General features: G+C 47.4%; 5 protein-coding genes across 13 annotated transcripts; 3 read left to right on the top strand and 2 right to left on the bottom strand.

Annotated features, from left to right (window-relative positions):
* Positions 1 to 300: 300 nt before the first annotated feature.
* Positions 301 to 4,037, top strand: LOC6553425 (integrator complex subunit 5). Its single transcript, XM_001980199.3, has 8 exons — positions 301 to 576; positions 637 to 1,412; positions 1,480 to 1,824; positions 1,898 to 2,162; positions 2,229 to 2,650; positions 2,706 to 3,350; positions 3,413 to 3,555; positions 3,621 to 4,037. Exons 1-8 carry the CDS (start codon positions 470 to 472, stop codon positions 3,900 to 3,902), a joined length of 2,985 nt encoding a protein of 994 aa, XP_001980235.1. The 5' UTR covers positions 301 to 469; the 3' UTR covers positions 3,903 to 4,037.
* Positions 4,038 to 4,193: 156 nt separating this feature from the next.
* Positions 4,194 to 6,972, bottom strand: LOC6553426 (serine/threonine-protein kinase stk11). 3 transcript variants are annotated; one of them, XM_026980134.1, is made up of 5 exons: positions 6,645 to 6,972; positions 5,408 to 6,592; positions 5,154 to 5,348; positions 4,937 to 5,094; positions 4,194 to 4,879 (listed from the first exon to the last, which is right to left on the bottom strand). In XM_026980134.1, the coding sequence occupies exons 2-5, from the start codon at positions 6,505 to 6,507 to the stop codon at positions 4,617 to 4,619; spliced, it is 1,716 nt and encodes a 571-aa protein (XP_026835935.1). In that variant the 5' UTR covers positions 6,508 to 6,592; positions 6,645 to 6,972; the 3' UTR covers positions 4,194 to 4,616. The 3 variants fall into 3 exon arrangements, with proteins under 3 accessions (XP_026835935.1, XP_026835931.1, XP_001980236.1); XM_026980130.1 differs by having other exon boundaries at positions 6,664 to 6,972; XM_001980200.3 differs by having other exon boundaries at positions 6,676 to 6,972.
* LOC6553427 (26S proteasome non-ATPase regulatory subunit 9) lies at positions 6,928 to 8,518 on the top strand. Its single transcript, XM_001980201.3, has 3 exons — positions 6,928 to 7,184; positions 7,482 to 7,808; positions 7,873 to 8,518. The coding sequence occupies exons 1-3, from the start codon at positions 7,083 to 7,085 to the stop codon at positions 8,104 to 8,106; spliced, it is 663 nt and encodes a 220-aa protein (XP_001980237.1). The 5' UTR covers positions 6,928 to 7,082; the 3' UTR covers positions 8,107 to 8,518.
* A 628-nt stretch (positions 8,519 to 9,146) lies between these two features.
* Positions 9,147 to 16,522, top strand: LOC6553428 (two pore potassium channel protein sup-9). 2 transcript variants are annotated; one of them, XM_001980202.3, is made up of 9 exons: positions 9,147 to 9,571; positions 10,899 to 11,756; positions 11,988 to 12,143; positions 12,209 to 12,335; positions 12,426 to 12,616; positions 12,673 to 12,860; positions 13,760 to 13,920; positions 14,392 to 14,424; positions 14,625 to 16,415. In XM_001980202.3, the coding sequence occupies exons 2-9, from the start codon at positions 11,630 to 11,632 to the stop codon at positions 14,866 to 14,868; spliced, it is 1,227 nt and encodes a 408-aa protein (XP_001980238.1). In that variant the 5' UTR covers positions 9,147 to 9,571; positions 10,899 to 11,629; the 3' UTR covers positions 14,869 to 16,415. The 2 variants fall into 2 exon arrangements, with proteins under 2 accessions (XP_001980238.1, XP_015009851.1); XM_015154365.2 differs by lacking the exon at positions 14,392 to 14,424 and having other exon boundaries at positions 14,625 to 16,522.
* A 100-nt stretch (positions 16,523 to 16,622) lies between these two features.
* Positions 16,623 to 22,495, bottom strand: LOC6553611 (serine-arginine protein 55). Of its 6 annotated transcripts, none has more exons than XM_015154634.2 (9): positions 22,340 to 22,495; positions 21,904 to 22,061; positions 21,346 to 21,416; positions 21,173 to 21,280; positions 20,461 to 20,557; positions 18,036 to 18,109; positions 17,662 to 17,976; positions 17,309 to 17,473; positions 16,623 to 17,141 (listed from the first exon to the last, which is right to left on the bottom strand). In XM_015154634.2, exons 2-9 carry the CDS (start codon positions 22,027 to 22,029, stop codon positions 17,027 to 17,029), a joined length of 1,071 nt encoding a protein of 356 aa, XP_015010120.1. In that variant the 5' UTR covers positions 22,030 to 22,061; positions 22,340 to 22,495; the 3' UTR covers positions 16,623 to 17,026. The 6 variants fall into 6 exon arrangements, with proteins under 6 accessions (XP_015010120.1, XP_015010119.1, XP_026832768.1 ...); XM_015154633.2 differs by having other exon boundaries at positions 20,461 to 20,542; XM_026976967.1 differs by lacking the exon at positions 22,340 to 22,495 and adding an exon at positions 22,120 to 22,204.
* Between the last annotated feature and the right edge of the window lie 186 nt (positions 22,496 to 22,681).

The raw sequence follows: 22,681 nt of genomic DNA, 5'->3' as shown, positions 1-22,681 counted from the left end.
AATACAAAAACATGTTTCAAATGATTCAATATGAAAATATACCTGCATGTAAACTTAATTTTTATCAATAATTTTGATACCAGAAAATGACGCACTCGATTCAAAAGTCAAACTTGTAGTAAGCACATAACTCCGACTCGAAGCCCTTTTCAGCTCAACTTAACGTATAGATAAAGTGTCACTATTAACTACTTCCAAGTGCTAATTTATAAAATGAAAGTACTGTATTTACTGCACAAGTTAGAGTTCTTCGATATTTATTAGGAGTTTATTTTATTCGCTTCAGAGTTTAGAGGAATTCAAAATTCCTGCCGTTGCAGTGTGACCAGGTGGCGATGGACTCCAAATGGGCGCCGTTGTCCCTCGTCGCTGTGGTATTCCGAGTGGAAGACGCGGCGACCCATTGCTGCGATGCATTTGCTCACTTGGTCAACTTTGGTTCTGCGTTCCCGATGCCTAGGACGACAAAATGCTGCCCCAGAACCTGTTGGATCAGCTTAAGCACTTCATAGAGACGGTGAGCAATGGCCACAGTTGTCCCCAGCCGCTGACCAGCCCCAATCTCATCAAGCTCGCGTGAGTAGCAGCCGCAGTTAAGTAAATCCCCGTAGTAAACAAATCCATTGGTCTTCGCAGGCTGGGGTTCCTGGAGGAGCTGCCCGCCACGCGGGACATTGTGTTTGAGTACTTTGCCCTGCTGGCCGAGATCAGTGTGCAGCTGTATGTGTCGCCGGAGATGGCAGACCCAAAGACCGGGATGCCGGTGTCCCAGGTGAAGCAGGCCGGGAATCGCCAGCAGCAGCAACGTGCTTCGGAATACGAGGCCTTTAATCTGGTCAAGACGGCGCTGCAGAATCTCGTGTGGAAGGGACCGCCCGCCTGGTCGCCGCTCATCGCCAACTGGAGTCTGGAACTGGTGGCCAAGCTATCCGATAAGTACACCCAGCGGCGGATGACCATAACGGCTAGCTGCAACTATTGGCTGGAGTGCAGCGCCATGCATGGGCTGATGACCCTCATAAACAGTTGCTTCCGGAAGTTAACACAACCGGAGGAGGAGGCCTGCGTGAAGATCATGCTCAATGCATTTCACCGCTTTCCCATGACCTTCGACTGGATTGTGGCCAGATTGGGCGGCTGCTTCCCTTACAAGATCATCATGCAGATCCTTCAGTGCGGCATCAAGCGATTTGTCGATGACTACCGCTGCCACCTGGACTCGGAGGCGGGCATCCTCGATTACATGACCTCGTGCCACGAACAGCACCTGAGGGCCGCCTTCCGTGAGATGCTTAAGGAGGGATTCGCACCGAAAAAGCCGCTGGACGTGGCCGTCGTTCCTTTCCTACTGATCACCACCAACTACTCCGACACGATCTTGCAGAGCTTGGTTAATGTGCTGGTCGAAGTCTGTAAGTACCAGTTAGATAAAGGGAAGTTTTATTTCTCTAACAGAATGATAAAAATTCATTCCTGTAGATACCGAGGACATGTGCGAGGTGATTGTGCAGAAGTCGCCGCTGTGGCTAAGCAACAAGATGTTTGCCGGCATGCAGCCCACGCTGAATAATGCCGTGCTCCGCCTAAACGAGCATGGAGCGACGCTGCTGCTCACGGCAGCCAAGATGGCCGAGAAGTATGTTTGGTGCCAGGATTTCCTGGACAACTCGATGCAGGAGCTGGAACAGTGGGTGCTCAATCAGCGGAACTTCCCACTGCTGGCCGATCTGGCCTACGAGGAAACAAAGTACATGCTGTGGAAGAGCTGCCTTAGCACCAATCTCTTCGAGCAGCAAACAGCGGTGAGATTACTGCTGGTGGTCTGTGAGTAGAACATTCTTCAATTGAAAAGGAAGTCATACAGTGATATTAAAACTCGTATTAACTATTTTTCTAGCGTCCCAGCACCCAAATATTTACTACCAGACCATATCCCAACTTCTAAAGAAGTCGTATGCTCAGAATCCCAATGGAATTGGCGCACTAATTCGATTACTTGGCGGGCAAAGCGGCATGGTAAACTTTCCGGGATTCACAGCAGGTTTCAAGATGGTTTTGGAGGACATAACGTTGGATGTTCAGGTCAACAATCGATTGCCAGTTCCGCCGGGCACAACCACAGAAGCCTTTAATACGTTCTCCAACCTAAACATACTTGCCAGGTAAAAATTACTATTATTAGGTATTATGATGACCCTCAGCATTTCTACTTCATATATCTCCACCAGAATGCACAAGAGCAAGAATGTGGCTCCCTACATTAAGGCACAGCATTTAAATCAAGCCCTCAATGAATGTCTTCCCAAAATCATTCAAATCTTTGACTGCACCGTCAACAAATTGGTCCTGAAGATGGACAGGGATGCCGCCGAGCGGAGTGCTGACAAATTCAGAGCGCAACAAAGTAGCAATAATAACAACGACGATGAATTGTGCAATGGTAAGGATTACGGAAAGCGTACGAAACTGGAGCCAGGCGAAGATAAGGCGGACGATGAGGACGCTACGCGCATGCGCTTGGCTCACCTCATTGTGGATCTGTTGAACAACATTGATGCCGGCAGTCGAACCACCGTGCTGCGCACTCCGTTAGTCCTCAAGCTGGCCACGCTAAGCGTAAAGTACTTCTTTGTGGGCTTAACCGAAAAGAGTACGTAACCATTGCTCTCAAACTCTACCTGTATATTGACCATATTTCATTCTAGCTGTGATCCGTCGAGCGGCGGCTTCGCATCGCTCCTACACCCTGTTGCAGAGGCAGTGTTCCGCCCGTAAAATTGCGAGAACCGTTTGCCTGCGCGAACTGGTTGAGGGCGCCCTCTTCTATCATGGTCACTTGCTTGGTCAGCTGGAGGAGTATGAGCTAGATGAGCTTCAGATACCTGAGCACGAACACCTCATTTTGCAGAACCTGCACACTAGCTCCGGCGCCAACTCGAACCGCTCCGTGCTGCATTCCGGTATTATAGGCAGAGGTCTGCGACCTGTATTGCCTACCAACGAGAGGAACTGCGATGCGGAGAAGCAGGCGCTGTATCTAAAGGCATTGAATGCCTGCTGCGCCGATCTGGAGAAGCCCAATAACGTGGAGGGCTACTCGCTGGTCTCGCTGCTGCTGGTCGAGCTGGTGTCCACGGATGTCATGTACAACGGCCTGCCCTTTCCGGACGAAGAATTCACCCGGGTGACAATGGAGCGGGACATGCAGATCAGGAGGGCGTTTATCACGTCCCCAGTGCTCTGGGCGGTTTTAGGACTGATCGCCGGTCATAGGCCGGCCCTTTGCTATTCCTCCGTACTTCTGCGCGCACTATGCGCCACCTGTTTGCATCACTGGCGGGGAAAGAATGGTGAGCTTGTTACTTTACTCGCACATTTCAATAGTTTGGCTTAATCGTGTTCCCTTTTTCAGTCAATCGATTCCAGCCCACTGCTGCGAACGATGAGCTAATGCTCTGCACCAAGAAGATGCTGCAACTGCTGGCTATGAGCCAACTGATTCCGCCTCCACTCACTAATCTGCATCTCATCATCGAGCAGTTTGAATCGGCAGAGGTAGGTCTTTCATTTTCTTAAACTCCAACTGTGGACCAACCAACCAACGTGTTTACCATTTTCAGATCGCCCTGCTGTTGCGCGAGTGCATCTGGAACTACCTTAAAGATCACGTGCCCTCACCGGCGCTGTTTCACGTGGACAACAACGGGCTGCACTGGCGCAACACGAACACGCAGCAGGCCAAGGTGCCGCCGCAGTACGTGGACACATTGCGCCACCTGATGCAGCGGAAGCTGTCCACCCTGGGTCCCCACTACCATCAAATGTTCATCATGGGCGAGCTGATGGAGGTTAACTCAGAGCCAGATCCGACCGCCCGGCTGCAGATCGTGGAACTAGATTAAGCAACCGTAGTTAGCTAGCCTAATGTTGTAGTGTGAGCATGAGCGTGTGCATGGAATGGAATGGAGAGTATGAGAGAGTCTGTGTTGAGTGTGGAATGTGCGAACTAAATGCAGTGTTTGTATTTTGATATTCAATGGGTTCTTTTATTTTCGTTTCATTGGTTTGTAAAAATTAAAATCTCAACCTAGGCCTTGCAAATACTGTCCAGCAGTTATTGTACCGACGGCGCCTGAAAATCGTCGCATCATTTGTGTGTAGTTTAGAATATAACGAAGCCAACAACAATTTCACTTGAACATGTTTCTTTATGTGTGCGAACCAATGGGCACCGTCTCCTCCGGCAATCCTCGGCTGCCTTCAGTACATCATATATTAACGACTAATTTACGCTTTCATTTGTTTCATATAATACACAGTATTGTCACATGGATATATAGCTTTCGTGTCGCCCCATCGCTCCCCACCAACTACTCCCCAGCTCGCATCAGTGTCCGCTGATAATGCCGCTGCTGCTGCTGCTGGTGGTGCTCGGGCGGTACCAGGTTGCTCCCGAATTTCCTACATGATTCTATGGTTACACAAATACTTGGCGAATGTAGGACAACAAAAAAAAAACGGGAAAACAAAACCAAAAAGTTCCTCACAATTTGTTAACAAAGTTATTCCTTTCGATAAATCTTAGCATCTATGTTTAGTGGAGGCATCTAATTCGCCTACGAAGTTCGGCAGTGGCTCAGTTTGCGCACGGAGATGCAGGACGTCAGTTTCTTGGCGCGCCTTTTCAGCGCCGAACCCTTCTTCTTAACTGGCGCCTCCTCCCTGCTACCGTTGCCCAGCGAATTCCCGGAGGCGGCGGCGGCTGCGGCGGCGGCACTTGTGGAGGGCGGCTCGTAGGCGTGGCAGGCGGCTAGGGCCGCAGCCGACTGCTTGGCCCGAATTTCGGAGGCAGCAGCTGCCGCTTGGCGGGCGAGCTCCTCTGTAAGAGTAAAACCATGAAAGTAGTTGACTCGAAAAAAGCGATGTGGGTACGTACGGTTTACGTCGTGCTCCGTAAAGTAGACATCCTCCTCTTGGGTGCCGTAGTGGTAAGCTTCCAAATAAGGTATCACCGTGGAGTTGCGGTACTTGTCGCCCTTCAGCGGGGGAATGGGTATCGGTGGGCCGGTCTTCACCGGTGCGGATCTGAACCAACTGAAAGTAGATTAGCAGAATCAGTAATCATGCAGTGCAACAGAGCAATTTCTATTTACGTGTCGTGGCGTATTTCCTGCAGGGAGAGGCGTTTGCTAGGATCAGCCTGAAGCATGCCGAGGATCAGGTTGGCAAAGTCCGCGTCCATTTCGTAGAGCCACGCGGGCGTCTCCCACTGACCTCGCCCGATGTTCTCCAGCAATCGGTAGATATTGTCGCCCTCGAAGGGATACTGTCCAGTGGCCAAATTGTAGCTGCAAGTCAAGTAGATTAGTAAAGTACACCGATGCATTTAGTATTAAAGGACGCTTACAGAGTCACTCCGCTGCTCCAGATGTCCACCTTGAAGCCGGCGAAGGTCTCGTGTCCGTTGGCGATCTCCGGTGGCTGAAAGGCCGGAGAACCTTGGCCCGTTGTGCACGTGTCGTCGGGTGAGAACAGATCCAGTTGCTCCGCCACACCGAAGTCGGATATCTTCAGCGTTTGATCCAGGGAGAGCAGCAGGTTGCCTGGCTTGATGTCCTTGTGGATGACCCGGCAGCTGTGCAGGTACTCCAGGCCGTCGACTAGCTGTTTGAAGTAACCGTGTGCCTGAAACAGGGGCATCCGCTTGTCCGGCTGGTAGTCAACCATCTCCTGCAGCCCGCCGACACAGTACTCCATAACCAAGTACATCTTCTGCTTCTCCTCGTTGTACAAAACGTCCACCAGCTCCACGACATTCCGGTGCTTCAGCTGCTTGAGCAAGGCGATCTCGCGCGTCACGTTCTGTTCGCCGTTGGGAATCCTGCGCAACTTCCGCTTGGTCAGAATCTTGACGGCCAGCCGGCACAGGTTCTCCGAGTTCATGGCCTCCTTCACCTTGCCGTACGATCCCTCGCCGAGCACATCGCCCATGATGTACTTGCCCACCATCTTAATGCTCTTTTTTTTCTGCTGATAGATGATGTCCTGGCTGTCGACGCGATTGAAGAACATGTTACCCATGTCCAGCGTTACGCGATCGAGCGTCTCGATCTCGTCGTCGTCCAGCCACGTGACTTGCGGATGTGGCTGCTCCTCGAGCAGCAGTTCATCCGGATTGTAAAAGCCAACACCAGCGCCAGCCGCTTGGGCGCTGTTCTCTTTGAGCTCCACAAGGGCGTCGTCGTCCAGTTCGGAGGCGACGTCATAGTGAAAGTTCTTATTGGCCAGCAGTACGGTCATCTCGTCGTCAACGGGATCCGGCTCCTCCTCCTCCACCTTGTGCTGTGCTCCTCCTCCGCCCGTGGGATGGTGTAGATGATGATGGTGCGCTGCCTTGACCTGTGCATCCATGGTGGTCACAGTCATCTGGCCCGGTGCTCCTCCTCCTCCTTCTCCTCCTCCTCCGGCTGCTTCTCCTCCGACTCGCCGAGAGCTAGAACATTGCATAAACCTCCGGGGAGCCCCAATGATCACATATCGCAGGTGGCGGCCACACTCCGGCGGATGTTAGTCGACGGGCACTCGCCTGTGGCTACGGAACAGTTGGTTAGTTCATGTCTACACCTAATCCTCACCAGACATACACGCGCTTTTATCGCTCACCTCTCGAAATACCTTTATTTTTGTAATCAATTCGCACACACTCGAATTGATTGCCGTGCGATTTTTCGAGGTCCCTCGTCGCCCGTCGTTTATTTTGCGAAGTCCGCTGGAAAGGCTTTCCCCCCTTCCGTTCCACCGCTGTGCGATCTGTTTCTCATATAAATTTGTGAATTCCTGTGTTTACTCTCCGTTCAATTTGTTCTTTTCCCCTTCCGAAAAATTGTTTAACAATTAGTTTTTGGTCAAAGTTAGTTCGCCGCAGTACGGTCACACTGGCCCACACTGGCAACCAGGGCTGCACAAGCAATTGTTGTTGTTGTTGCTGCTGCTCTCTAGTCCAAGTGAAAACATTAACAAAAGTCAACAAATTTGTATTTCCTGAGACGAGCGCTCGAATAAATCGAATCGAAGGGGAAGTCATGGCCGCAGGGACCACCACCAAGGAGCGCCTGGAGCGGCTGATCAATGCCAAAAAGCAGCTGGAGGCGCAGATCAGCCGAAACGGACAGATCCTTACCGCCGTAAGTAAATTCGCATGCTCATCGGCGGATACCCTGTAGCTGGGATGAGGTATACACACTGCGGCAAGTTGTTGGTAACGCTCCTTCGTGGATACCTATGATCAGCTGTTCTTAAGCTGTGACAGAGGGCATATGGATGAATTGTACCCCAGATATTGATATGTCCTATACCCTACTGTTGGTTAGGGTAGATAATACGAGTTCTTGTACTTTGGATAGGGTATATACACATTTGTATTTTAGCAAATCCTGATAAGTCAAAGCCAAGTGACAATAAGCACGATCCCTTCCTTCCAGAACGACAATGTGGGCATGAGCGGGCCACTGGTGGACGCAGAGGGCTTTCCGCGCAACGACATTGACGTTTACCAGGTGCGCCTGGCGCGCCAAACGATCATCTGCCTGCAGAACGACCACAAGGAGCTGATGAACCAGATCCAGGCGCTGCTAAACCAATATCACAGCGAGATCGCCACCACAGATCCGGAGCTGGTGAACCGCGCCTCCGCTCTGGACTTGGACGACGACCGATCACCCGGCGGCGCTAACATCGCGGACCTTGCACCTGCGCGCGCCATCGTGGTGGTCAATCTGGTCAGTCCCGATTCACCCGCCGAAAGAGCTGTGAGTGAAAGTAGTAAACAGGCGAATATCACATCGTTGATGGAGCCATCTTTTACCATTTCAGGGTCTTTGTGTGGGCGATGCCATCCTCCGCTTTGGCTCCATCAATAGCGACAACTTCAAGGGAGATCTCGCCCAGATTGGCGAGCTGGTGCGAAACATGCAGAGCCAGAATGTTCAGCTGAAAGTGAAGCGCGCCGAGCAGCAGCTGGACCTGATCCTGGTGCCGAAAACCTGGAGTGGGCGCGGACTCCTTGGCTGCAACATCGTCCTGCCACCCGAGGCGATGGAGCACTGATGCAGTTACCTGTTTAAGCTTTTTTCGAGTTGCTGTGTACTCTTGCCCTGCATCCTAGAAATCAGCCCAGGGCCAGGCCACAGAAAATGCTTGCTCCAAATTGCGAAAATTGATTTTTGGTTGGGTTTTCGGGCCAATTTCAGCCGGAGTCATCTCGCTGACTGACTGACATCCGGGTCACTGGGCCAGGGAGCAGCAAGGGAGTGAGCCAAGGTGCACAGGTGACAGCCGCAAGGATGATATTGTGATTCGGGGGTTCTGTTGCGATAGTGACAAATTTTTTTTTGCATTTAATTTTCAATCACTCTTTTTAAAGGATGTGTAACATAATAAAAATGACAAGGCGTTTTTACTAACAAATACGTTTTATAACGCTTGTACTGCCCAATAAAAATGAAATGTAATACAACAATACTGGAAATGATTTCCTAAAATCATAAAATAAAAGTTTTACAAATGACTAAGATTTGTAAATTTATTTTAGTGCCTTTGAGTAGTTAGCTAAATTGAAGTACTTTTCGCTTAAATGTACCAAAATAATATATCGCAACGTTCATTATGAAATTCAAAATTAACAGACGGCGGAGAGCTTTAAAACTGAGTGGTGGAGAGAAACATATTTAAAAGGAATATATAATAATTTAAATTCTGTGTTTAAACAGCCTGGTAACTAGCGAAGTTTTCCACCACTGCTCGAGCAGTTAGTCCAAGCACAATGGCTGTACAACTGTACAAAGATTCTTACTACTAAAGTACTTACAAAGCTAAAATCATTTGCATCTTTTTACTGAGCACTTTGACTTAATTGTTGATTCAAATGTATGATAGTTTCTAATTAACAGCAAAGTCATTTAGTTTGTTTAGATAATTATAAGAATGTCTTTTGTAAGCAACAGTGTGCAGCCCAGACTCAAACCAAAGTCTACAACAGAACTAGCTTAACCGGTTACGACGCATGTTATCTTAACAGCGAGAGTGATTTTCCGCGAAGAGAGCGAATTTGGCAGGACGAGCTTTCGCCAGAAAATCTATTTAAGCAACACGCAGCGTAAAAGTTTCAAACTTTTTTCACCCGCGCCGCAGCATCCGATTGCCACGAAAAAGGATAATTACGATTGCATTGCAATTATTGAACCAAAGCGACTGGCAAATAACATTTCCAATTCTAAAATCAAAAATCAAAAATATACAACTAAAATTATCCCCCAACAGTTCGTTTGCTTTGTGCGCCGGAGCAAAGCTGCCGCAGCCGTCGAATCGAGAGCATTTCGGATGCGAATCCGAGTGGCGACAGGACGAATGTGCGGCCCAATCGCAGCCAAATTACGCTAGTGAAAAAATCGTGGGGCGCCGCTCAGTTTTTGTGCAATTATCGCGAGCGTTTGAAAGGATCTGCCTGCTGTCAAGCCGCGACCGATGAAAATTGCGAGCCGTTCGAGTTCGTCCTGTGCGGCGGAAAGGATGTGTATGTGTGCGGGCTTTATATAATGAAACAGTTCCACTCTTCCTTTTTTTCGCGAACTGGAGTGCCTGGATGGGGGGCAGACTCTTGATAGTGTCACTGTCATTGCCAGTGCATGGGAATTGCGATGGAATGGGCTGGGGTGGGGGAATGAGAGCTGCGCGAAATAGCACAACAAACAGCAGCGGGGAAACTAACAAAAAAGTTAACTAAGGGCGGGCATCCTTTTCCTGCGTGTGTGTGTGTGCGTGTGTGTCTGTGCGTCGCTGAGGGGCAAAGGAAAACCAACCCCCACAATCCGCACCGAAGGACCAACATTTCGGCTGCTACACTCGATGAATTAAAAAAAGCCTGTGTCTGCGCTGCGCTTGTGTGCGTGCGTACACTTCAACGCGCTTCGAGCCCCACACATACACACGCACACACACACACACGCTCCCAGGCACACACACACATACAGTTGAATAATTCAGAGACACTGCAATGCTGCCTCATTGCTCATCAATAAATTGGCGTTAGATGGCCACACACAAAACACTCACACTTCAGAAGAATCCAAGGAGGAGCTTTCATTTTCAGTTTTCGGCGTCTCATTATCCCGCGCGGTAACTGAATTATTCAACAATTACAGCTGAGATTTCGCAGCCTCACACGTTGCCAAAAAGTGCCCGTTGTGCCAGTATGTCCACAAATCCTTACGCTCATTGGGCGAAGGACACATGCAAATGAAAAATTCATTTGCATGTTTGTGTGGTGGGCTAGTGTGTGTGTGTGTGTGAGCTGAGATGAAGAGTACACACAGCGCCGGTCATCATGGTGGCACAAACATGAAGCTGGAGTCGATCCTTGAGGCATCGAAACGGATCACAAGTCCTTAGACTCTGAAGAGCCATTTGTTGAGTCTTAAGGCTGCAGACTTTATTGGGAACATCATTTCCCTAAAATAGTTAAGTTTTAGTTTTTACTTGAAAAGGTGCTTAAAAATATGCTATGCTATACGCTATGAGCAAGGAAAAGATACTAAGCATTTTCAGGGCATACTTTTGGGCAGTTTCCCTTATTAGAGAAGTCGACTTTTTTATAGCATTACTGATCAAAGCTTTATGTTAGAAGTCAAAAATTCTCAAATATAATTCTCATATTGGGAACTCACCTTACCACAGAGAACACAATGACGATAGTGCCATTAGGTTGACCACGACTGTAGGCGAAGCTCCGTAGGAGCAACCAAGTGTAGTGGGAGCGTAGTATTGATGATGACAGATTAGTTGCAGTCGTTATTTTTAGCCCGGCCATAAGGAAAAACCCTAATTCGAGCCATTTCACGCAGGAAGGACACGGCGGCAGAAACTACAAGTGCAGCGCGATGGCGCCCATCACCCGCAGGAGCACCAGCAGCAGCGCCAGCGCCACTGGCACAATAATCCTTGAGAGCAGGAGCAGCGCCGCCGCCCGATGAAGGATTGCAGCATGGCCCGCACATGCACATGCACATGCACTGGCAGCAGCTCTAGCACACACACACCCACGTCAACGTTCACTGGCAGCATAAATAACGCAAGGACATGGACGGCGCAACGAACGCGACGAGGACAAAGGCCCACGGCCTGTGACAGAAATAAACGCGACCACCGCCTCCTCGCCAGGAGCTAACCGACTAAAACGTGAACCCAGCACCAGCACCAGCACTTGCTCCACCCCCAGTTTGCCCCCAGTGATATTATTTTTAATGCAATCAAAGTGCTAAGTGAGTTTGCCAAAAAAGATTTCACCAGAGACTACGAAACTAGAAAGCAGCCGGGTCGGGTCGGGTTGCGTCGGGTGGGGTCATAACCCAATTTGGGTAGTTTGTCCTTTGAGCGTGAGTCGCGGCACCCGGGAAGGACGAGCAGGATTCATATGGACGACGGCAGGTGCAGCCCGCTTAGCCAGGTGAGCCAGGTGGTAAGCAGCAGCAGCAGCAGCAGCAGCAGCCAGGAAAAGCCCTGCAAACTGTACCGCAAGCGGAGGCGACGCCACTGAACAAAGGATCAACTCACCCAATACTCGCCTAAATGAAGAATGAAGAAACAAAATGTGCGCACGATATCCTTGATCGTGTGTACATTTACCTATCTGCTAGTCGGCGCCGCCGTCTTTGACGCCCTCGAATCGGAAACGGAAAAGCGTCGTTGGGAGGCGCTGCAAGGTGAGTGCGGCTCTCAAGTGTCCCTGCACAGTGCACTGCACGAAAAAGTTGCGCTTACTGTCCCACAATCCGCCTCGATGGACCAAACAGTTTTTTTTTGTGCTGTTATATGGAGGCTTTCCGCTTTGGAATCCCCAATTTGTTCGAGTGCACAGTTTGCACATTACCTGCCATCGGGCTTTGTGTGAAATGCGTCGCAGGCACTCATGGCATTCTCGTTACTAATTGCAGATGCCGAGGATATGATAATTCGCAAATACAATATCTCACAGGAGGACTTCAAAGTCATGGAGACTGTGGTGCTCAAATCGGAATCGCACAAGGCCGGCCAGCAGTGGAAATTCACCGGTGCATTCTATTACGCAACCACGGTGCTAACCACCATAGGTGAGTTATCTAACCAGCATTGTATGCCACCACCACCACCACCACCACCACCATCACCATTTCAGGCTACGGACACTCGACGCCCAGCACGGTGGGCGGGAAGCTCTTCACCATGTGCTATGCCATCGTGGGGATTCCCCTGGGCCTCGTTATGTTCCAGAGCATCGGAGAAAGAGTGAATAGACTGAGCAGGTGTGTTCTAGTCCTAGTTGGGCATCGCTTCAAAAGGGCGCCTATAAGTATGCAGCATTTTGAGACTATGCATTTGATTCTATCCCATAGCTACGTTATCAAAGCGGTCCGCTCCTCGCTGCGCTGCAAGAGGACCGTCGCCTCGGAGGTGGACCTCATCTGTGTTGTGACCACACTCAGTTCGCTGACGATAGCTGGCGGTGCTGCGGCCTTTTCCAAATTTGAGGGCTGGAGCTACTTCGATTCAGTATATTACTGTTTTATTACTTTAACAACTATAGGTAAGGAATAAGCGCACTACGAACAACTCGATTCGATGCGAATGCCCTTTTCGCAGGCTTTGGCGACATGGTAGCCCTGCAGCGGGACAATGCACTGAACAGGAAGCCCGAATACGTGATGTTCGCACTGATATTTATACTATTTGGCCTGGCCATCGTGGCCGCCTCGCTGAACTTGTTAGTACTTAGGTTTGTTACGATGAATACCGAGGATGAGCGACGCGACGAGGCCCAGGCCATGCAGGTGAGTGGGAGTGCCAGATCCGTGTGCTTGGTGCGGGAGTAAGTCGAGCAACTCATGCCATTTATTACCTGTTACCTATTACCTATTACCTTTACCTATTACCGTAGACTTGAGGACTGTTTTTTCGGATTTTATTACTATCATGCAATTGATGCGGCCAAACGAGGCCCTTTCCCCATTCGTTTTGGTAGTCAACCGCTTTACTCTACCATTTTTACCTTACCTTATAGCAACGCTTCACTGTACCCTAGATGCCATAGTACTACAACAATTTTGTAACTTTTATTTGAATAACTTTCACCTGTCTCATACTCTCGTACCTTTCGACCAATAAACTTGTTAAATCAACTATAGTTTTTACATATCTGCTTGCCACTTTGCTGCACACTTGGCTAATTCCTGATCTTGCACCTTCGGTTTTATACTTTTTCGATAACTACTTATATTACCAATGTTTTGAACAAATTAATTGATACAATCTATTCAATGCAGGCCCAAAATGCGAGAGCTACCCGATAATATCAAATCGAATAAATATTTTCTTTTTTCGCATCTTTTCGGTTGCTTTTGACTTAACGAAACCATTACGAACCGATACCAATCGAATCGAATCGAATGCAAAACGCGAGCTTAGTTTATGTCCAAGTCCAGTTTATGGACCAACGAGGTGATTGCGGCTTTTCAGATTCCAATACTTTCGACCAACACCACCCCCAAAAACCCAAATACAAACTGCTTCACCACCTGGCTTTCCACTCTACGACACTGAACCAAAGAGCACCAAGAATATGCAATCACCACAACCACACGAACGCCATACTCCACCCACTCGGCATTCAGAACACCCCCATGGATCCCCCATAAGATATCCGTCTAACCCATTGATTAACCCCTTGCAGGCGTTGCAAGTGGCTGTGAAGCTGGAGGGCGATGTGATAACATCCAACGGATCCATTCTGAGCGGCTACGAGGGACACGATGGCCAATCTCTGAACGGAAGCAACACCTCGTCCATGTGCTCGTGCCACTGCATGTGCCTCAATGGCAACCGGCACAAAAAGTACGTAATTAGGCAATTAAGACGGGGCTCAGGAGATAGGCCAATTCGCAGGGCACTTGGCAGTGTTTTCCGGCTCTCTCTCATCAGGAGATGTGGAGGCTAATCTGAACAGAGATGGGCTCGGAAGTGTCTGGGGGCTTCTAAAGTCCTTCACCCCAAGTATTTCCGCTTTTTTTTCCAGCCAGTTGGCACCGAACTGCACACACTGCACATGTGTTTGCCATGCAATCTGGTAGATACAATATTAAAACGAGGACTTATGAATCTAGCCAAAAACAGCATATCTCCAGCATTAGCTAAGTTTATAATTGAGGGTTTTTATGTTGAGCAGACATAATCTAAGGAACTATCCTCAAACTATTCGACTTTCGTCGAGTGAGTTGGCCTACTCTTCTGCCTCTCTAAATACGTATTGTGTTTATGTGTACTCATTTTTGTTTAAACTACACATTTTGCTTTGCACATCTGCAGAAGTAACAACTTGGGAAAGAACAACGATGCAGAGTAAGCTTCCATTTCATCCGATTCCATGCAAAGCCTGACTCTACTAGTCCTTATCACGTAACTGAGAACTGAAAATGTGAAGAACCAAAACTTGTATATATTCTAGTAAAATCAGGCTATGTCACCCATCATGCATGCTGTGTATCACCGCGCTACAAGATTGAGCTACTAACCTGGTGTCCTGCGATCTTCTCCCACAGAAACCAATACAAGCTGAGGAGATCGCCGACACACATTCGACACCTTCTGCCGGAGGTGGTGCCCATGCAGGATTTGAACTACGACTACGACACCCAGAGCCTGCACACCCTGGCCGATCGCGGGACCATGGACAGCAGCTACATGGGCGTGGACATGGCGGACATGGGGGACACGGCCAGCATGGAGCTGCGGCCACACACGTTGCTCAAGCGCAATGTCTCACTGCTGTCCATTCGCATCTAGGAGGCGGTATCTATAAAGATATCTATGGATGGAGGTGGAGACGGAGGTGAAGGATTGGCGGGTTCCTGGAACAACGAAGTAGTGGCCCACGACCTCGCCAAAAACGACTTACAAATCGAAAGTGATAACAAGGCTCTAATAGTACTTAAATACTTATGTAGATTCGCAACTGAATGTGGCGCACGACGATTGATTGATAGTTGGATTGATAGATTGACCTGGGCGCTTGGCTAATGTGCGATAGTTTGTGTAGGCTCTCCCGCGACTTGGTCATGCCGAGTGTGTGCATTTACAATGTGAACTAGTGCATAGATCTATACAACATGTAGTCGGCATGATAGAGACTCAACCTATACTATTATACAACACTTACAACTAGGGCACTATACAATTGAATGTAAACCACTGCCACTTCCGAGCGATAGAACCTAGAGATTATGGAACGGCAGCACTCACTCGTAGTCTTTGTATCTCAGCGCGAACCTCCTCCAGTCATCTGTAGAAGCCAATAGACCGATTCGGATACCATCGAGCTGAAGTCAACCTGCATTAGGTGCGTTTATAATTCGATATAGTTTGGATTTCCCAAGGGAACCTTTGCGAACCTCACTCCTTTTCAAAATTCAAAAACAAACTGCCGCTACTCTTCGTAAGTATTTCAGATGGAAAGGATGCTTGCTATTTCCAAAGAAGTCGCGAATGGCTTCAGTCTAATTTGCATATAAACGCACAGATACATGCCAGGAGCCAAAGTAACGCAATTGAAGTGTCAAATTAATGCTGTACATACTCTATAGCCGATTAATGTTAGATAACGTTTGAAAATCCATTTTATTCAGACTTATTATGATTACGCAACTCGATATCAGTTTACGTTAGGAATAGTTAGTGGCCGCAGCCAAGCCGACCTCCGCGATCCAACCGAATGTGTCAAGGTACTTAACTCCAGTGCTCAAGCGACCCCAGTGACTCCACGATGTGCCAAATAACTCGTCGTACGTGCAACATATAGTGTGGCACCATAATGTGCGGATCGTACGCGCGCTAGACAGACATATATATACATATACCGTCTCAGACCCCAGGACCTCCCCCTATCGCATTTAAGCAAAGAATGCATTTAGTTATAGTTGTAGATAATGTCGAGCCGATTTCCCCAGTCACTTAGTTTAAGCATACCACCCATGGACATTGTTTTACGGTATTACGGCATTCGATTCGATTCGCATTTAAAATAGGATTTTCGATAATCTGTTCTAGTTAGTCGGCGCATTTTGCAAGGCCCATTGCTCACTCGAGACGTCAAACGCTTGGAAAGAAAAATCTCTTTTATCCCTATGTGCTTTGTATATAATAGTATACTTAATTCGTACAAGTAATTACTTTAAAAAACAAAAAACGATATATTGTTAGTACCAAAACTTTGTCAGTTTATAAAACTTAGTTATGCATTTGATTTAGCGTGACGATTTTTAGATTGCTAATTCATTTCCAAGTTTTAAATATTTAACTAGAATATATTTCAGCCAATGAGGTTCAAATTGTCATTGGAGTTCTTTAAATTCAAGATAAATAAAATCAAATGAAATTGTAATTTTAATTCAGGCAAATAATGCGAAATAGTGAAACTAAGACTTTGTAATATACTTATATTCCGAAATTACAACAAAAAAGAAAAACAATAAACTAAATTTATATGATTAAAACCGAATACTTTAGATTTCTTTGAGGAGCAAAACGGAGCAAACAACATGTTTAGTTTAAATTTATCCGTATTTATTGAAATTACTCATCGTATAGACAATTTTAAGTGTTCGGTGTACATGTCGCAGTAAGTCCATGGCCTATGTGCACTCCTTGAATCCAAATCAGCACACACACGGCCCGTCCGTCCAACGGATCGATCCCTGTCATCTTCCAGCCCATGACCCACCGACGAGTGGGAAACTCCAAACTCCAAACTCGAAACAAGGCATAGAACAATTTGTGGTTACATACTAAAAAAATGACGAGGCCCGACAGTGGTGGATTTGTATGATTTCATATTCATTAGTTTTGGTTGTAGTAGGGGTGTCTGAGTGTTTGTAAATGTTTGTAGAATAGTTATAGTAGAAGTCTAAAATCAAGTGCTTTAATATTAATGGGACAGCTAACTAATCTAATCGTCCATGCTCTCGTTATTGCGGTCCGGTGAGGCGTTTCCATTTTTGGGCGAGGCCGAACGGGAGCGTGAGCGCGAACGCGACTTGTTGTCAGCCGATGCGGATCGATCGCTGCAAGAGAAAGGCATTGTAGTAAACTATAGAACGAGCTTTTGAACGACCACCGTTGCTGGTGGGCTACAAACAGGTGCATCCAAACAAAAGCAAAGAAAGCACGAAAGAAAGAATCGTGAACTGTCTATATTGAGCCGAGGTCATCGGATTGTAGCCAAACTTACCGTGAGCGGGAGTCGCGTCGGATGGACTTGGAACGTGAACGGGAGCGGGACTCGCGCTTCGAAACGGAGCGCGATCGGGAACGGGAGTCACGCTCACGTTTGGGAGAACGGGAGCGGGTGCGGGAGTGGGACTTCGACTTGGACTTGGACACGTCACGCGATTTGCTGCAGCGGAAGTGAAGTAATCAAATAAGTGGGTAATCATATGAAACATAAAGCCAGGGATCGCAATTAATATTTTCTGACTAGAAAATCTACATAAATTAATATTGGAGCATATATCACACAGCATTTACGTACAATACAACCTATATTAAGTACGATCCCCACAAGACAAGATGGTCTCTACTTACTTGGAGCGCGAGCGGGAGCGAGAACGAGACTTGACTGGCGACTTGGACTTGGAGCGTCCGCCACGGGACTTGGAGCGGCTGCGAGACTTGGAGCGCGAGTGCGACGAGCGGCGGGAGCGAGAGCGCCTGCGGGATCGGGAGCGCGAACGGGAGCTGGACGAACGGGAGCGTCCACGTCCGCCGCCGCCGCCACCACCACCGCTGCGTCCTCCACGACGATCCTCGACCAGGTGAATGCGCCTGCCGTTCAGCTCGGTGTCATCCAACTTCTCAATGGCCGTCTTCATGTCCGACAACGAGGCGAACTCAACGACGCTGCAAGGGAGGACAATTGTAGTTAGTTGTATATAAAATAATTCCATTTTTAAACATACCCTTCATTGCGGCGCTGCTTGTGGGCATCGGCATAGGTGACCTCGCCAGCCTGGCGCATGTAATCCTTAAGATCCTGCAGGGACGCACAAAGTCGAAACGAAAATATAGTAATTAGTGAAATTGTTTTGGCAGATGTCTCGCACATTGCGCATCCGACGGCAGTGGTTGCAACTCAAAGGACAGCACGTGCAGCAGGTGGAGCATTCAGAATGTTTTCGGGGTTATTGGGGCTCCTAACCAAGTCCCAGCCTCTCACAAGTCCCTCTCTCTCACTTCACTCAGTGCCCTGTGTTCGTCTATCCTGTGCTCTTGTCGCGCCTGCCTACGTGTGGAAACCGAGAACCTCACTCCGGACGAAGGATTCGCTTGGCCAGGAAAAAAGGAAGAGGTGCCCAGAGCTTCCCGAGCACAACATTCAAACACTCCACGCTGCACGCGGCACAAAACTTAAGCGTAAACAATCATAGTTAACAGTGGTTGGCAATTGATAGTAGATATAGTTCATTTGGTTTGGAAATAAATTAAAGTTAACAAAATAGTTTTAATTGAATTCTTACTTAATGCGCTTTCAGAGAGAGGAGGACACACACATCGTTTCTACACCGAGAGTTTAGATTGTCTGCCTAGTAACTGTGGGCCAATGACACCAAGGACACCGCATGACCTCATCGAAAGTCCGATCGAACATCGTTAACTCAACCAGGCAGCCAGAGAACCAGTGGCCAGGCAGGCGGATGAGCGGATGGATGGCCGGAGCTCGTTACGTTTTGTTACATTGGATTTGGTTTTCGTTTTGGATAGGCTTGGCCACGTACCAAGTACTTTTGTTTTGTTATGTTTTTCATGTACAACAGAATCATATTATAAATGGCAAAAAGGTATTCAAGTGTTGCGGTAGCTGTTTTCGTTTAGTTTCGGAGGAAGCCACACACCGGGTACAGTCAGGAGGTCAGATCAGATCAGAGCAGACATCGCTGGCCAGAACCACCACACCAGAGAGCCGGAGAGTGGAGCATTTGGAGCAGTTTGCCGGTCAGAGGCGGACAACAACCAGCGGCTTCGGCACCTCACGCACAAACGAACTGCAAAAATAAGAAATACGTTTCGGGACGCTGCTCTCTCGCTTCTCCAACGGGTTGGGTTGGTTGTCTAGTCGGTAGTCTCAGCCGGAGACGGATCCGGTAGCCGTAATGCCGGAGCCGCAGCCGTAAGCCAGAGCAGTAGCCGGAAGCCAGAAGAACCGGGAATGGGGGAAGGACTAAGTTCGGAGGCACTAGCCGAAGTTGGTAACTGAATGCGCGACCAGCATCGTGTCATCGTCATCGATCGATCATCGTCATATGCTCATCTCTCATCGTCGCCAAGACCATCATATCATCTCAGAATTAGCGAACGCAAGCTTCTCATCTAACCACACTCGATTGATTCGATTCGCACCCTCACACTCACAATGGCTATAAGGAATTTGACAATTCTTTATATAATATTGTTGGTAATTAAAATTGTGAATGTTTTTAGCAGAGAGTTAAATACCTAACGCAAGGGGCCAGCCTACGTCTTTTGAATCAGTGGGCTTTAATACGTGGGCTGGCCTTTTGACCCGGGCAGCTCATCAACGTCCATCGTCATCGTATGCTTTCTGATTTCGGTTTTGCATTCAGTTTGGTGTTTGTGTTGTGGGTTCGATTCTGATCGACTTGTTCATTTCTTTATGTTTTCTGTATTATGTTTTGGAATATTTCGAATAGACGGATGGATGAGGCGGCGGCGATGGCGCATCGTGGAGGTCGGTCGTAGGTCGCAGATCGTAGTTCGCAGATCGAAACCAATCTGGGGCTGCTCTGGGGACTGTCTCTCTCTGTCTTCCACCACATCATGGTTTTTGGGTAACATTCTGAACCGGTCGGTCACTAGCTTGTATTTCTCATGGCGATTCAATTAGATTCGATTCAATTCGATTCTCTTTCGGTTTTAGATTTGGGCCAAGCCGAGTAGGGAATCTCTCAGTCAAAGCACATCAAACTCTTTATTTATATCAGTTTCGGTTGGTGTGTGCAAGAGAAAGTAATGGTGGGTAGATTACACCGATCAGTACCAGGGTTTTAGCAGTATCTTTTGTTTTCGTTTCACTTAAGCCTAGGTCAACTGTACAGCTTATGGCTAAATTACAGATTAAAGAGTTGGCTCTAGTCAGAGTGGAGGAGTTAAAACACAAAACAGGACAGAGACACCGGGGGAGTAATTCGAAATAAAAAAGGGGCTCGAAAAGGGTGCTTGGTTCTGGGATGGGTAAGTTGATTAATGGGTATTATAGTGATCCATTTCAATCGGTTAGCCGTTATAATTCTAGAACTACACTCCTCGATTCTAAGCTACAGTGATTACCACGCCCCAGGCGCGATACATCGATCCATGCTCACTTACCTGCCAGCTAACGCGGCTAGACAAGTTCTCCACAATCAGGCGGTACTCAGTGCGCAACGGTGGGCCATAACGAGAGGATGATCTGGAATTTTTGTTTCTGGTGAATAATTGAATGGATTCGCTAATTAGTATTGACACTGCGCTGCTGCTCCCGCTGCTCGATCACAAAACTCAACGCTAATGGTGAATATTCCAGCATATGCATATTTACATTCGGGTTATGCGCAACAAATCAAACATTTTACATACTATGCGGATGGGTAACGTGCAAATAAAAAGAACTCATAGTATGCATAGGAAAACGGAGCGTCTTGGAAATAATAATATTAACAGCAAGTCAGTGTCTTTAGGGTCCCTTCCACACAGGGGAAATCAGCTTATTGATTAGTTGTTAGTTGTATGAATAGATGTTATTGCTCAACATAAATTCTACACAAAAAAAAATGTATAAAATTATGCAAATCAGTAGGTTGAATTGCAAGGCGCTATAATTATAGCTAAATAATAGTAGCTTTAAAATTGTTGTAAATTGATTTTGCAAGAGTATTGCAAACAAATCGATTTAAGCTGGCTGCATCTGTGTGGATGGAGATTTCAAACGAAACAATTTGGCAGTGCTAATTCTAGGGCAAACTTCAACGCAAACGAAGTTCGAGGACGATATCGTCGCTACTTTGGTCCGGTTTTATGTCCCGCTGGCAGTACTACTTACTTGTCGTTGTAACGACCGCCGCCGCCGCCCCGCCGACCACCATATCGATCGTCGTAGCGGTCGCGGTTGCTGCCACGAGCGGTACCTCTGGCGGGTTCAACAACCACACTGCAAGAATATAGAACAGACAACTGTGAGTCACTTCGCACTTGAGCCGATATCTAGCAACTCACCGTTCGCCCAGCAGCTCTTTGCCATTCAGTTCATAGACGGCATCGTCGGCGTCGCGGTAGTCTTCGAACTCCTGAAAATTCAATTAGTGATTATTATTGATTATGGAATTAGTATGGGGTTACCCTGCCTTTGCAGAAAACAACAGGCACTGATGTGGATCTTTTTAACCGGATTATTTTATGAAATTAGAATTATGTATATATTGTATTTTTTTTTTTGCTCTGAGTAGTTTTTAATGTTATTAAAATTGCAAAGGAATATTCTAGACCGGTAAAATAAACAATGGCTATAACCTCACTCCTTTTGACTGATTAATTAATTATGTCTTAGAAGCGAAGACGTGTTCCAGTTCAATAGCATAGTAATATCACATGTGAAGATCTTATGTTCAAGCAAGGGTATTTAGGCGTCGGCTTGACATGTTGCTTTACATCTACACAACTGAGTTCTGCAGAAATGTCTTGAAGTCGATTGATTTTTACTAACTTTCAAACCTTACCAGTTAAAAGCATGCCCAATCTTGTTTTTAACATGAAAAAATGTTTAATTGTACTCACCACAAAGCCGTAGCCATTTTTGATGAGAATGTCGCGAGTGCGGCCGTAGCCTTTGAAGAAGCGCTCCAAATCGCGCTCGCGCACTCCGTAGGGCAGACCGCCCACATACACTCGAGATCCCACCATGATAACGGTTCTTTACGTATCGGGAGCAGGTGCTGCAAAATAATGGATATAAGTATATAAATCAGCAAAAAAACAGTTTCATTTTGCTGCCTCTATTTTGCTCGACTGTCCTTTCCGAATGGAAGGAAAAAAAACGCACACATGCACGAGTTGTGTGTGTTTCGCCAAGATGGCGGCCACCACATACAGACGGCAGGCACACACACACGCTCGTAATGTACCGGGTGTACAGAACCGTTGCAAAAACGAATCAATTCAATAGAGCAAAATATACGCTGTTCTTCACTTAATCGTACTCAATAGCACGTACCGTTTACTGAAGTATATTTGTGGCAAATTTGCAATTTATTCGCTTCCGCACTCTCTATTTATCAGGCTTCTTTACCACACGAAAAAACGCAAGCGACTCGACACAAACGGAAGTGAAAGTGACAGACGAAAGCGATGTATGACAGTCAATCCGACGGTGGAATTAAACGATACTTCGCCTATCGATGTTTTGAGCGGGCAATGCGCTTGGCTCCATTAAGGGCATTCCAGTTGGTCTTCTTGTTTCACAAGTAATAATTAATATATTTGAAATACAATGTGAACTAATTGAAACATAATAATATGAACTAATTGAAAAAAGGGTTTTATTCCGATATCAGCA

This window comes from Drosophila erecta, unplaced genomic scaffold (genome assembly GCF_003286155.1).
Source record: "Drosophila erecta strain 14021-0224.00,06,07 unplaced genomic scaffold, DereRS2 tig00000000-arrow-pilon, whole genome shotgun sequence".
In the NCBI taxonomy this organism is placed as follows: Eukaryota; Metazoa; Arthropoda; class Insecta; order Diptera; family Drosophilidae; genus Drosophila; species Drosophila erecta.
This window is presented reverse-complemented; position numbering and strand designations above follow the sequence as displayed.